This window comes from Poecilia latipinna, unplaced genomic scaffold (assembly GCF_001443285.1).
Source record: "Poecilia latipinna isolate Pla-1442-1.1 unplaced genomic scaffold, P_latipinna-1.0 Scaffold30, whole genome shotgun sequence".
Lineage (NCBI taxonomy): Eukaryota > Metazoa > Chordata > Actinopteri > Cyprinodontiformes > Poeciliidae > Poecilia > Poecilia latipinna.
Genome location: NW_015112646.1, coordinates 509,081 through 524,260, shown reverse-complemented (window position 1 = coordinate 524,260; position 15,180 = coordinate 509,081). Strand labels below are relative to the sequence as shown.

The following is a 15,180-nucleotide window of genomic DNA, read 5'->3' as shown; positions in this document are numbered from 1 at the left end:
GTTCTTACATCTGCTCATGGCTTAATTAGCATAACGTGACCCATGTCAGAGATGCTTACAGATTAAATTTAGATGGCCAATCTCAGTTTAAGAAGGAAATTGGCTAAGGTCAGCTTGGAACCGCAAAACAAGCTGTTTGAGTCTTTGCTAAACCAAAGACATTGTAATTACAGGGCTGCCATCGTTTGTTTGTGAAGACCATTTAATTTGTTCTGTTTATTGTGACGATCTGTGCCCAATTTTTTAATTTGTAATAACTGTTGTATAACTGCTGCAGAACAGAACAGACACATTATAGATGCTTCACTATCGACGCAAACTGTGACCCTGACATGTGCAATCACTGCTTTGCAGCAATACTCCATCCATCCATCCATCCATCTTCTTCCGCTTATCCGGGATCGGGTCGCTGGGGCAGCAGCCTAAATAAGGAGGCCCAGACTTCCCTCTCCCCAGCCACTTCTTCCAGCTCCTCCGGGTGAACCCCAAGGCGTTCCCTGGCCAGCTGAGAGACATAGTCCCTCCAGCGTGTCCTGGGTCTTCCTCGGGGCCTCCTCCCGGTGGGACGTGCCCAGAACACCTCACCAGGGAGGCGTCCAGGAGGCATCCTGACCAGATGCCCGAGCCACCTCAACTGGCTCCTCTCGACGTGGAGGAGCAGTGGCTCTACTCTGAGTCCCTCCCGGATGACCGAGCTTCTCACCCTATCTCTAAGGGAGAGCCCAGCCACCCTGCGGAGGAAACCCATTTCGGCCGCTTGTATCCGGGACCTCGTTCTTTTGATCATGACCCAAAGCTCATGACCATAGATGAGGGTGGGAACGTAGATCCACCGGTAAATCGAGAGTTTTGCTTTTTGACTCAGCTCTCTCTTCACCACGACGGACCGGTACAGCGCCCGCTTCACAGCAGACGCTGTGCCAATCCGCCTGTCGATCTCCCGCTCCCTTCTTCCCTCATTCGTGAACAAGCAATACTCACTTACTTTAAATCTTTTCAGTTTGTCACTTTAAATTGATGTTTGAATTGGATGGAGTGCTTCTGCAAACCTAAATTTTTAATCTTGCCATAGATTTTCAATTAGTTTAAGTCCAAATGGATCATTCTAACATATTATTCTCTGATTTTAACCACTCAATTGGTTTAGATAGATGCTAAGATTCATGTCCTGTTCATGCAGCATCTTCCAGTATATAGACGGTTCTATTGCGGACTGTGAATACACCCTTAAATTGCAATATCGGTCACATTTTCATCTGGTGCGGTTCGCATTCACACAGCACTGTGTCAACCTCTTTACTCCTTCGCCTCTGGAGGCGCTGCATCAAGAACTACTGAAGGAGACCACACGAAAACCCCCGAAGAAGACGCTGCGCGCAACTTTCTTTGTTTGTGATCAAAAATGGAGTGGCATCAGATTCTGGCGGTTTTAGGATTTCTGTATAGCCGTTGGCAAATGTGCCAAACAAACATTTTTCTACAATGGGCTCAGAATGAGGGGAAGATGAGGCAGAAGACCATGCAGAAGGCCGCTTTTCATGTAAGGCGGATGAAACGGCTCCGCATGAGGCGACGTGCATCCAACCTCATGTTAGTGATGATCATGTCCACCTTACACAGACGTCAACAAAGGTACAAGATATGAGTCATTTTGTTAAAATTGTTGCTCAATAACGTTACACATATCAAAAATAACTTGTTGAGTCTGTTATCCAACATCAAACAAAAGATAGTTTCCGCTACACCGGGCCGGAAGTACGCAACCCCGGAAACGGCCCATTTTGGTTTGTAAATAACTTTACAAAGGAGGAGCATTACCAAGGCGTAACTTTGTTTTTAAGGCTTTTCTCTGTTGTTCGGGAGAAACAGATCAGTGTCGATCAATAACACATCTTATAAACTAGTCAGTCATTTTTGTTTGCCGACCACCACACAATGAAGAGGAGAGTGATATGATCGACTGTGACGAGAATTGATATGTGTGGTTGCATTTTAAGAGCGTAACGTTAATCCATTAATATTATCCTTTATGTTGAACAAGCTGTTTAATATACTTTTGACAAACAGAGTTAGAGTTTTGGTTAGGGGTGCACCGATTGCAGTTTTCTGGCTGTTTGCCGATTTTTAAAAAGCCCATTCCGATTCTGGCTGATATCCACTTTCTTTTTGTCTGAAATATCAAATATCATAATAAAGCAAGCAAGTTGTTAAAAGTGAGGTGATAATTGTTAACTGTAAATGTGCAGAAGGTATATCAGTAAAACCTCCTTCGCAGAAGAGGACAGTGATTGATTTTAGTTTTTTTTTGTGAGACGGAGAAGATTGTTGGATAAGATCAGCTGATCTCCCAAAATTAAGAAAATTGGTGCCGATAAATTGCCTGGCGAAATTGGTGCACCCCTAGTTTTGGTTATTCTTAAAAACATTTGAAAATATCCTTTTCACTAATAGCGTGATCAGAGCAAATATGTGCTACAGGCTATTAGATGGCCTTGGGTATGTATTTCTTCTGCACATTAGCCAACCACATTTGTCGATGCTTAGTAGCAAAGTTTTCTCACTTTCACAGGATGTAATGAAAACTTCTCTTTACTCTTTTATAGTCTTTGTTTTTACATCCTTGAATCCAAAAATATCCAAGCATTGCAGTTCTCTTCCCTGCAATCAATGAAGTAGAAAACTGCTTCCGTACTATCAAGATGGCGACAGACCATCTTGATGGAAGAGGGGTGATGTCATGTGGAAACAATACACAAAACGTCGTGTTCTCATGTCTATTTGAGGTTTCCGTGGAAACTTTGGAAACTAATGTTAGCAGTTAACTGAGCTTAATTTTCTGTTAAGTAGGATTAATTGGAATGTATAGTGACTAAATTGAAAAATACTTTTTGTGAAGTCCCTCCAGATGTAATTTGTTGTAACTGAATTGAATTTATTGACTTATTTTGTACACTGCTCACTTACTGGCCACTGAAGATAGTCACCAGATCCCTTGGCAATCCTGCAAGGATAAATGTGTTCAAATAATGGATGAATGATTTGAATGTTTAACTATTATTATTATTAACATGTTGTATTGTTAGAATAATCCAATATTCAGTTATTTGCCAAGTAAAACCTTCAAATTAATGTGAAATGATTTTCTTTTGTTGTATTCATAATACTACAGGGATTTACTACCTATTTCTTTTGTATTTTTGTCCCTGTAGGGCCATATGGGTTCAACCGCGCCCTTCAACTTGGTGGGAAGACGTTAGCAGATCCTGGGATGAAGTGGATTGGCAAAAGAACTTCAGGATGACAAAAACCTCCTTTCTGCATCTTTGTGACATCCTCCGACCAAGTTTGACCCGACAGCACACAAACTTTCGTAGTCCACTTCCTGTTGAGCTGCGTGTTGCAATATGTCTGTGGAGGCTTGCAACAAATCTGGAGTATCGCGCCATCTCCCACCTGTTTGGCATTGGCATTTCTACAGCCTGTAGTGTCACACAACAGGTTGTTACTGCTATTAACGTGGTAATGAAACCTCTGTATATAAAAACCCCTTCTGAGGCAGAGCTTATGGTAATTGTCCAGGGCTTCAGGGATCGATGGGCATTACCCCAGGTTGCGGGTGCAATTGATGGGACTCATATAGGCATTATGGCACCAGATGAGAATCCTCTTGACTATTACAACAGGAAAAACGTCTACTCCGTTATTCTGCAAGGTGTGGTAGACAACAAAATGAAATTCTGGGATATTAATGTGGGCTGTCCAGGAAAAGTTAGTGATGCAAGGGTTTTAATAAATTCTTCCTTGTATAGTAGAGGTGAAAATGGGACACTGTTCCCGAGTTGGACAGAAAGACTGAACAATGTGGACGTACCCCTACACATTCTCGGAGATGCTGCATACCCACTACTGCCTTGGCTGGTGAAACCATTTCCAGAGGGGAACGGTTTAACACAACCACAGGTAAACTTCAACTATCGACTCCGTCAGGCTAGAATGACTGTTGAAAGGGCGTTTGGACGACTGAGGGGCCGCTGGAGGTGCCTTCTCAAGAGGTGTGATGCCCACATTTCCTTTGTTAGCCACATAATATCAGCCTGTTGCATTCTACATAATTATTGTGAAACTGCCAACGAGGAGTGGGTGGATGAAGAACCTGCAGATGATGTGGATGACTTTGTGGATTCAGAGATTGGCCCTCCAGCGAACAATGGGGAGCAAATTAGGGATGCTCTGTGTGCATACTTGGCACAGTAATGGTTTTGTAAATGAGTGTTATTTGCTCTTGTTTTAACACAATTTTGTACTATTTTAGATTTCAAAAGGTAGTTTGGTAACTTTGTATCAGACATGTGCTTACATGTTGCAGTTTTGTAAGAAAATAAAGACAACTTGTTCATCCTTTATTTTTATTGGGATACAATAGTCCAACGTTGAATGTTCAACCTTTTTGTTTACATTCGTCTGAACAACAGAATGTGCATCTTTGAATAACTTTTACATGAGTCATTCAAACAGTTTTGACATAATTAAACAGTTAACTGATAGCATCACTAATTAGGCCTTTTTTCAATATTATGAACTAAACTCCAAGACATCTTTGTTGGCATCACCTGAATCAGAAGATGCTGAATGCTGAGATGTGGTTGCCATGTTTGGCTCCTGTGGGGTTTGGGCTGGTGCAACTACAGTGTGGGGGCTACCTGCTGTGTTTTGCTGGTGGCCATTGAACAAAGGTGAGTCAGTGAGAGTATGTGCAGAGGGCCACAATGGAGGTGTGACTGGAGGAGGGGTCATTGACTGCTGCAGGGTAGATGGTGTCATGGATTGGGGCGTTGCAGCATGAAGGAAACTAGTCATCATCTGAAAGAACATCTTGCTGTTGGCCTTCTGCTGCTCTTGCATCAACTGGAAACGTCTTTCTTCAGCTTGTTGCTGCATTTTTAAGAACTCCTCAAAAGAGGCTTGTTCCTGCTTCATTCTTTCGCATTCAGCCTCATCCATTTTTTTCTTCTCATCCAGGTAGCTCTCAAACATTTTCTCAAACTTATCAGTCTTTGTATTTTTCTTTCTTTTCTGAGCCCCGGGTACAGTCACTTTTGGCCGGCTCCTTTCTTCATCCAGCAGGGAGATTGTGATGGGCGTCTCTTCAGCTTTAATGTCGGCGGCTCTTTTATCTGGTTGATTAAAAATGTTACAAACAAATCACCACAGTTATATTTATTGATGATTCTGTGTTCATAGGACAAACAACCGCAAAACTGGCAATATGTAACTGCTGGTTTCTAATAGAGTTTAAAGTTAATATCATAATAGTTTTTCTCACTTAGTTTAGTTACACACTTACCCATTTTTTCTGAGTCTTGATCCTGCTCTGTGGATTCGGAGTCGCTCAGCTCCAGGCTGGACGGCGACAGAGGCTCTTCCTTGCAGGACTCCAAAACATATTGGCTGCTTGTCGGCAGACTGCCAAGCATGGCATCTAGTTCATCATACCAAGGAAACTGATCCTTCGCGTCGCCAGTACTGCCATTCCTAAGCATGTTGCGTATTTTCACGTATTGTTGGCGAAGTTTCTTTACCTTGGTGCGGCACTGTGAAGCTGTGCGGGGGAATCCCAAAGCCTCCATGTCCCCACTAATTAGCTTAAAGACCTGTTTGTTTTTGTGAGTGGTAAGCAGTAACTGCAATACATTTTCGTCCGCCCATATTTTTATGAGGGCCTTCACCTCCTCTTCGCTCCATGTCTGACCACGAGCCATTTTTCCCGGTAATGGTGGAAAGCTATTGTTTTGGTTGTATTTACCCAGAATGCCCTGTGCCGCGCTTCCTGTTTTAGTAGCGATTTCCGGTCCGCTTGGCATTAACCAATGTATTTCAACGGCGCTAGCTAGATTTCACTTTAATTGAACCGAAAGGTTTTTAAGCAGACCAAGGTTTGCTTTTTTTTATTTAGTTTGCATTAGAGTTCAATTACGCATCCATACCTGCACCAACGAAACTGGACTTTCTAGGCAAACGAACCAAAGTTTGATTAAAGAGGATCAAACAAGCACGATGCACCCAAGACACATTTGTACTTTAATTAGGTGACCTCTTGATTGGATTGAATTTTATAGTATCAACAGTAAAGGAGGTTAAAATTCAAAAGCATACCACATTTTTTAGAGTTTTTTTTTTTTTTAAACAAAACCTCTATCACAAGAAAAAAAGTATTGTTTTTTGTAACAATACTTATAGCACCATACTCAAAAATCAATAGATGGTTATCTTTATTTTATAGAGTACAGGAAAAAGTACAAATTTTGATCACATAATGTCACACTGTCATTTACTATAAACTGAAAGGTACAACAATAAATACTCCCATCTGTCTCAACTGGATGGATTTCTTTGAAATAAGCCTTCTTGTTTCTTTACAACCAGATGCTAGTATGCTTCAAATCTGAAGTGTGGGTCTTGTTTCTGTTAAATAAAGCTGAGGCCCAGTGTTTTTTATACCATTCTTTTCAAAGCATTCAGACAGTGGAACCTCGTGTTCTTCAGCAGGGGATTCTTGTGGGTTTTCCTCTTTTTCATGGTCAGAATCTGTCCCTGAAGTCCCGTTGTAGCTCTCTGCTCTGTGGACATCACTTAGTTGTTCCTCATGTGCTTCAAAATGTGCTGCCTGCCTATTGTGTCCAGCACCAGGTTGTTCTACCTTGCATGAAGTCGAGGAGTTTAGATCTTTGCAAAGCCGAAGTCCATCTTCAACAAGCCCAGCTCCATTTAACGTGTGCGAGACTTTTCTGGCCTCCAGTGCTATATTAAAAAACAAACAAACAAAATAAAACAAAGCAAAAAATATATATAAAAATAAAAAAGTACATGAGCTCTTGTTTTTAACATTTAATATTTAATATAATATTCAAGTTTGAAAGGTTGAACTTGGATCAGTAAGCACACATTATTGTTTAATAAACTGCAAGTTACTTTGCAGTTTTTCCCTCAAAGTAAAACATCTGTTTTATGACAAGGTTTTGATACAGACAGTGACACCTTGTGGTCAAATATATGCTATTTTCCAAGTTGATTGACTCAACAGACACACTTGGCTTCACTCCTAAAGCAAGATTTGAAGACAGGCTTATTTCCAGTGCAGTATATCAATACGGCCATTTATTTATTTATTTTTTAATTTCACCTTCATCTGTACAGTAAAATCTCACTGAGACGCAAGGTCTCTTTTCAAGACTGACCTGACAGATAGACAGATTAGTCTATTTTCAACAATAGTCACTCGGTCCAATTTCAAATTAATTAACAGATAACAATTAAATACGAGGGTCAAGAGCAGACATCCAGTAATACTTCATTCATCTTGCAAATTACATTCATTAAAATTTTTATTTGACACAAACACTAACCTCACAGTTCCACTGTGTTTTCAACAATAGTGACAATTTCACAATTACTTATTTCTTCTCCAAACACAGTAGTCAGTAGTATGCATTTTTCTAATGATCCAGATCCAACTTTTGAATCAGCACCAAATTTATTAAAGGGGTGGTATTATGTATTTTTGCAGGCACAAAGTGCCATTTTATAGCACAATCAAGTCCACGCTACCTTCAGTTGTTATAAAAAAATGTTATATATCAAACAAAACACAATTTGATGCTTTGAAATTGACCTCTATGTCTTTAAGAAGCTCTTGCTCTTTTCTGCACTCCCCCTTCAGCACACCAATGCTCCTCCATTTTGTTGTGTACAACCATAGGAGCAACGCAGTACTTATGATGAGCTCAGCAGACATGCAGTTCCACTAGGTGTTTGCTAATTGCTGCTGCCACTAGTCTAGTGGAGCAGCTGTGTTGGGGAGACATGGGATAGAGGTGTTTTATTAGGCTGAACCTTCAAGAAGGAGCTTTGGGAAAACAGAAGGCACTTTGTATGAGCAAATATTTAGACAGCCCCAAATGGTTGTCATGGGAGATTGAAGGAAAACTCAAACATGTATGAAGGAATTAAAGCAACCCTCCAGGTATGTCTTTGATGTGGGAATTGCATTATAACATAATATAAAGCTCATGTATTTGGTACTAATGATATCAGTCTCAGGTTTGGGAGACACTTTAGAGTTGAATCCACTAAGGTGTTATTAATTGTGAGCTTACATACCTCTTTGTCTAGCACACCGAGGTAGAGCTACAATAACTGTGAACAAGAAGAAAGCTGCGGATGCTGCAGTGCTCCACCATGACCTCTGCTGGCTCTTTTTATCCACACCTGAAATACACATTTCTTTTACTCAGATGCCTCTGCTCATTGACTGTGGTACATAAATGATATTAACAATCTGAACGCAGAGAAAAAAGGAAAATCTCAAACTCACTGATTAATGCAACAGTGATGTTGACCTTGGTCTGCACGACGTGCCTGCTCTGTAAACCTGAGAAGGTGCAGGTGTACGTTCCAGAGTGTTCCACACTGTCTGGCCTGTTGAGCAGGAGTGACCCATCTCCCTGCAGAAGCTGGTCCTGGTCAAGGACAGCTTGACCCTCCCACAGGTTGACCATGTGTCCTGTTTTGTTGTCGTATTTTAAGATCAGAGTCTGCTCCGCGAGAGAGGAGATGGTCCACGTGAGGGAGAAATTCTCAAGACTGTGCGGAGCCATGCATGAGATGGACAGGGGCTGTCCCTCTTCGTGAGTTATATTTTCTGAATTCAAAAGGAAACGTGGTGTTATTGGCCTGTTATTTATATAAAAAATGTTTCTTTATGTCTAATCTATGGTAAAGTTTCCAGGATGCACCTTGGTTCCTCCGAGAAGCTGTCCACACCTGGTTTCTGTCGGCTGACATGAAAGAGCAAAAATACGTGCGGTCGGATAGGTTACCCACAATTCTCAGCATGCTCTCCACAGTGAACAGGCCCTTGTGATCTGTGGTCCTGATGGTGGAATTTTCCACAGCCTCCTGAGCTGAGGGGGGCTCCGTGGCCCACATTACCTGCGGCATGGGGTAAATGTTGTGAGAGGTGCAAGCGACCGTCTCATCGCTCATCTCCATGGTTACCGACTGGATGGGAGCTAGGTGAGAAGTGGAAGAAAACAGTCTAAGCTTTCAGGTTGTATGGTGCAGTTTGTGGAAGGGGCAGCCAGAAATAACCAGGATGCTGTTTTAATGCGAGCAGAAAGACAGAGAAGGGCGGACAAAGATTTAATCTATTCTTAGAGCTTAGTGATATGTTTCATGGCAGCAGCGCTGGCTTTCAACAGAACAACTGTTTTTAGTCTAATCGCCTCTTAATGGTGCTTTTCTGCTGCACTTCAATGCCCTTGTTCTCTACTTTTGCAGTGGGTTAATGGGGCAGACAACCAACATGAACTTTACACACACTGTTGCCTTTCCACTAAACCTTCCCTCCACATCAATTTGAAATGAAAATCAGCTCTCCAGTGTTTTAGCACATATTCTATATAGAAATTTAATTTCTATATAATGCCTCTCTTTTGGTAATCCAGAGTTTGGGTAGTTATTGACAAACTCTCTAACACAACAAAACTGATTAAATAATTGTGGGGAAAAAAGTGCAAAATATCCTGCCTACACAGTGGCTTTGAGGTAATTAATCATTGTGACCCTTTATAAAGTTGATTTTATCAATCTTTAAACTATTTACAACAGAAAAAGACACTGAAACAGGCAACATAATTTCATGACAAGCCATACAAACCTTTTAGCTCCAAGTTGACAAACATCTCCTGGTTGCCTTTGCGTGTGCTCGTGTAGCACTTGTACCTGCCCTTGTCCTGAACTTTAACTCTCCTTAGAAGAAGCGAGGCATTGCCTTGAGGGATGTGGGAGTTGAAGAGCGACGTTCTGCCGCTAAAGTGCTTGTTTTGGAGTCCAAACTGATCTTTGTGGTAGTAGTAGCTGTGAACAGGGATTTGCTGCTTGTACCAGTGGATCACCACTGTGCCTGTGGGTCTAAAGCTGCATGGCAGGACACAGTCGTCGTGGATGATGCAAGTGACATTCAAGTCTGGTAACAAGACTGAAAACATACAATTATTAAAGAGATTAAAGCAAGATTCAATGTGTTCACAATTTGCTGAAAAAAAACAACAACTAGAAAGTGTATAATTTTGATAGCTAAGTCTGAGCATTCGTCCTGTGTTTATGACACAACAATGCAATAAAAGGGGTACTACAAGTTCCTTTGATTAGAATCTCAATCACAACTTTTTAAAGATATTTAATGTTTGTTTTTGGGATTTTTTTTGCTGTTTTTACTCAATATTTCATAAGTTTGAACAATGGAGGAATTTGCTTTTTCACTAAGAACAAAACAGTATTTCTGTGTTTTATTTTTGTTCTGAAAATTATAGCAGTAATGCAATAACTGGACAACACGAATGCAATTGTGTGCATCTTTGTTTTTTACCTGGTGATTTATTTGATTTATTTAACCAGTGTTAAAACACTGCTTACGTAGCTTTGTTCATAATTAAAGGATGTCATGAAAAAATACATACCTTTCGAATTTGTCAACAAAAACTTCCCTGAGAAAAGTAGCAGCATGAGGATAAGTCCTTGCGTTTCTGCCATGCCAGTCACTTTCCACGGAGGTGTTAAACCTGTAACAGTCTTTCACAGCCGTGTGTGTGAAAACACGCCGGTGTGCAGTGAGCTGTTTCTGTGTGATTCCACTTTACATCCTTCCTAACACTAATGAAACATGGACTAATTAACCCAGAAGGTAAAAGTTTAACCAGCTTCTTGGCGCAGGGCACAACACTTCACACCTCTTCTGAAGTAGTCTGCTACAAACACCTTCTTTCTTTTGTGTCCTCACACCATAGCAGCTAAGCTAAAGCAAATACAGTGTATATTTAGTGAGTAAGGAGAGAAATAGAAGATATCAGTTTTGGTGGGAATAAAATTAGAAAATTGTGTTTTTTTGGTAACCAAAGTGAAAAAGGAAAACAACATGATAATCCTTTTTTGAAAAATATCATAATTTGACACTGCCTGCATTGTGTCCTAATACTTTCCATGAACTTTTAAATATAGTTTAATCAATTACATCCTTTAAAAAATGCTGCAGCAATCATTTGCCCTGCACATCTGTTTCCTGTCCTGTGACAGTTGAGATAGCCTCCAGATATTCCTGACCCTAAATGGGAACACAACTAGATGATGGATGGATAGATAGATAAAAAAAACAAACATATTTGTAAATATTAGATCTGGTGGTCTACTTTTTAATACTCCTTTGATGACCTCTAGGGGACAGAGATGAGATGTCAGGTCAAATGTGAACAGCTGTCCTGCAGCTGCAGGGTCACATGTTTGAGTGTACCAAGATCCACGTGCTTGGTTCTTGAAGATGGCGTTGCTCATCTCTGCCCTCATTCAACTTTAATCCCAGATTAAAGGGAGCATGCTACTCGTGCTACGCCAACAATGCTGAGTTATATCAGTGGAGCTGCAGCTCTGTTTTATTTGCTTTTTCAAAATTTATTTCATATATATTTTCTTGAAAATTTTCCACATTAAATCTTTATCATGAAGCTTTTACTCTCATGGATTGTAAATTGTCTCACTGTGTCTCTCATACTCATCTTTTCATGCATTTACATAACCACAAACTTGCTGCCACCACATGGGTAATGTTTTGCTTGTACAAATGTCACAAATATGTGGTGACCCTTGTTGGGATTTGTGTTGTTTAATCACATTTTTCTTTATGTGGTTACTCAAGAAAAATCACCACAGAGTGTAAACTTTTGTAATATAAACTGAAATTTTAAAGCACAACATCATCCAGCAGGTAGACCTGCTAATACTCTGTGTGCATCGCTGCTGTTTTTAATGAGTGCTGCACAAGCTAAACAAAAATCTCCAACTGTGGTCGGGAACTCTAAGTGGGCCAAATCGGACAGCAGATTTTTAAATTTACATTAATCCAAATGCTCTGTGGTTTTATTTTTCTCACCGTGTGTCTGTCACCAGGAAGGAAGCTGATGTTTTTTTTTTTTGTGTGTGTGTGTGTGTGTGTGTGTGTGTGTGTGTGTTTGCTTCCATTTTGCTGAATCTTGCTTTCTAATCTTTTTCCCTCCAAAACTCAAAAAGTAACAAAGCTATGTTAAAAGAGGTCTCAAGTTGAACATCCTTCAATTCTCTGATCCGAGATGAAGCGAGAACAGTTGTGGGATCATATGATCAGGCTTACATGCTAAACAATCAGAGGCCATAAGTTCAGTGTTTACTGAAGCCACTGCAGACATATGCTCACATCTGACTCCTCTTGATGGGATCATTTGCGTCCTCTCACCGCAGCCAAGCGCAACTTAGTGTCGGAAAATCCTGCAACGTATAAAAACTAGGCTACAGGGTTTTTATTTTCATCTGGCCTGGACGATGATGAAACTGGTGTTTGTGTTATGCGCTTCCCCCGCCCTGCACTGCCTCCAGTTTGTAGGTTACTGAAAGATTTCACCACCCACAGAAAAGAAGATTAGGGAGGAATTAATGGTATTCCTTTGTCATTATAGGAACAAATTGATATTTGGTTTTAAATCAGAGGGGTGGGTGTGGGCAGCGGGGGAGTCGGAGCAACATGTTGCGTCAGGACACATAAGCAGAGGGATGGCACTGTGACAGGCAAACTCAGCCAGGAGGATGCTCGTGAACTGGCGCTGAGCTGCTGGATATCTCCACCGATGTTCACCATGTTATGGGACATGAGAGTAAAAGATAAGGTAGATATGACCTGGTGTTTGCCCGGCAGGACAGAATGAGTGCACCCGGGACATGGACGTGTCACTAGGAGACCGGGACGGCCGTGTCTGGTTGAGACACTGAAATACTGGGAGGGACGTTTGGGTTCCTCTCACATCTGAAGCCCCTGCTCAATCATGAGACTGGCCCTCCTGGCCTTGAGACTGATGGTTTTGGCCTGGCTGTGGCCCGTCACTCAGCTCAACAGCAGCACTTTTGCAAACAAGAAACGGCACAAAGAGGTCTATGTTGGGGAGAACACTAAAGCAAAGCATGGAGGGTAAGATTCGTCTTATTTTTCCAGGTACAACTTAAATCATCCAGTCTCTTCCGAATGGTAGTTATCTCAGATTTTGCTCGCATAATGGATCCCAGTGACACCATCAGCACCATGCAGGTAAATCGAGGTCAGAACTGGCAGTGAAATATGTGACTCTGGAGGTATTTTTAAATGTATTTCTGCACAAAGACGTTGTTGTGCATGTTATCAAAGCCAGCTTTGGATTGTTTCTAGGAAGACACTAATCACCTCAGGAGGCAGATAAAAGAGCGTTCCCACATTATGTTTGACCCAATTACAAGTGCCAGTACCCTGAATGTAACTGATTTTATTTGGGCCAAGGCTCTCGGTTTTAATCACGGCTAAAGAGCAATTAGCCGCCACTCGCTCTCCCAGCCAGATGTTGCTTCTGCTTACAGTCTGTTTTTGTTAGAGATTGACTGACTGATCTGTCATTTGATCTTTTTTTTTTTTTATCTTTTTATTTTTCTAGACGGGTGGATCTTAAGATGAAAAAGCTGGACAGCACAAAGTCCCTGCTAATTAAATCTGAGCAGCTACTAAGGATTGAAGATCATGATTTTGCCATGCGTCCAGGCTTTGGAGGTAAGAAAGTTCGGCTTAATTAATATAGTTCTGTTTATTTATATATTACTCTTAAGTAGTTCCACTGTTAAAAGCAAACAAAAGGCTGCTTTTGAGCTACACAGTTTAACCGGTCCGCTCAACATTTAAATGTATTGTTCTTGTTCTGTTTTAATAAATATTTGTTTTCCAGATAATGTAGTCAACTATGTGGGTTATTGTGCTTGTCTACCATAACAAGCAGCGCCTAACACAAAAAACCTTGTTGACCTAGATTGTCTGGTCCCAGGGATTGTCTGGTCCCAGGCACCAGACTACAGCGGTGCAGAGAAAATAATCTGAACTGTGTTCCTAATTCTGCGCCTTTCTACACTTTTAAGGATAGTTCACTTTTTTCATTCACAATGTATTTTTGGCACAGTAAAAATACTGGAATATAGCAATGAATGTGTCCATGTTGTAAACAAGGTAAATATACATTTCTGTGATAATACTATTCCCTCATTGTATGGATTACTACAAGTTTAAATGGACAATTTCTATATGGACTATAACACTGCATTGTATTTACTGTATTTTACTATTACATTAAAATGCTCTGAGTTACTCAGCCTCCAGGGTAAAAAATAACATTATGTTTCAAAAGTGATTACCGTACATTTTATTCAGTATTTTAAAATCAATTTACACAAAAATGAAAACAAAGAAATAATGACATGTTTTCTAGATTCCCATTTTAAAAGCCAGTAAGTTACTTGAACAAAACTAAACATTTCCAGTAAGTGTGACGTTATTCTGAATTTCACCAATGAATCCTCCTAAAATAACAAGTATCCTCTGAGCCGCCTTTTAAACGCAACATGAGCGCTAAGAAGCTAGCTGGGTTTTCACCTGTGCGGCAGCGAAGGAGACCTGCTGCTGCTGTGCAGAGCTGCTCAGGTGTGTTAGAATCATGGCAGCAAATCAGCAAAACACAAAAAACTTTGCAAAGTTTCTCCCCCTAAACTAAACGACTGAGTTCAATAATGCTGTTGGAGATATCTATCTATCTATCTATCTATCTATCTATCTATCTATCTATCTATCTATCTATCTATCTATCTATCTATCTATCTATCTATCTATCTATCTATCTGTCTATATATATATATATATATATATATATATATATATATATATATATATATATATTAAAAGGTACTTATAAGAGTAGTAGTACTGCACTGTACCTTTTTATTTTACTTGAGTAATATTATTATTGCTACGTAGATTCATTTTGCATTTAGTGTAAACATGGGGGGCATTTTCTGCCCTTGGAATGATCTTGTGTGGCCTCTGATGTGCGACTGATCCAGATAGTCACTTTTTGTGATCAAAAAAAAAAAAAAAACTTCTTTAAACAAAAACGGTTGGGTGCAACTCCAAGTTTTAATGTTTTATCAGCAATGATTTTTTTTAAAGCTTGTGTAGAAGTTAGCACCACAAACATGGAGCAACTTTTATTCTAAAGCAGATCTGGGTTCGCTCACTAAACTTGACAAGATAATATA

General features: G+C 40.4%; 3 protein-coding genes across 3 annotated transcripts in view; 2 read left to right on the top strand and 1 right to left on the bottom strand.

Moving 5' to 3' along the window:
- The first annotated feature begins 1,334 nt into the window (after positions 1-1,334).
- On the top strand, positions 1,335-4,400 carry LOC106952267 (putative nuclease HARBI1). The gene is made up of 2 exons (XM_015040286.1): positions 1,335-1,632; positions 3,210-4,400. Exons 1-2 carry the CDS (start codon positions 1,403-1,405, stop codon positions 4,252-4,254), a joined length of 1,275 nt encoding a protein of 424 aa, XP_014895772.1. The 5' UTR covers positions 1,335-1,402; the 3' UTR covers positions 4,255-4,400.
- Positions 4,393-5,811, bottom strand: LOC106952276 (trihelix transcription factor GT-3a-like). The gene is made up of 2 exons (XM_015040296.1): positions 5,345-5,811; positions 4,393-5,174 (listed from the first exon to the last, which is right to left on the bottom strand). The coding sequence occupies exons 1-2, from the start codon at positions 5,757-5,759 to the stop codon at positions 4,573-4,575; spliced, it is 1,017 nt and encodes a 338-aa protein (XP_014895782.1). The 5' UTR covers positions 5,760-5,811; the 3' UTR covers positions 4,393-4,572.
- A 6,804-nt stretch (positions 5,812-12,615) lies between these two features.
- gabrr3a (gamma-aminobutyric acid type A receptor subunit rho3a) overlaps positions 12,616-15,180 on the top strand; it is a 13,030-nt gene continuing 10,465 nt past the window's right edge. The window contains exons 1-2 of the mRNA XM_015040273.1: positions 12,616-13,045; positions 13,539-13,651. Coding sequence (XP_014895759.1) covers positions 12,903-13,045; positions 13,539-13,651 — 256 coding nt within the window. The 5' untranslated portion in view covers positions 12,616-12,902. The remainder of the gene's footprint in view (positions 13,046-13,538; positions 13,652-15,180) is intronic.

Excerpts from the sequence above, each read along its gene's own strand:
- LOC106952267 (XM_015040286.1), top strand. The coding sequence starts at position 1,403 with ATGGAGTGGCATCAGATTCTGGCGGTTTTAGGATTTCTGTATAGCCGT. Across the intron at positions 1,633-3,209 it reads TTACACAGACGTCAACAAAG|GGCCATATGGGTTCAACCGC; the intron begins GTACAAGATATG and ends TTGTCCCTGTAG.
- LOC106952276 (XM_015040296.1), bottom strand. The coding sequence starts at position 5,759 with ATGGCTCGTGGTCAGACATGGAGCGAAGAGGAGGTGAAGGCCCTCATA. Across the intron at positions 5,175-5,344 it reads TCAAGACTCAGAAAAAATGG|ATAAAAGAGCCGCCGACATT; the intron begins GTAAGTGTGTAA and ends TTAATCAACCAG.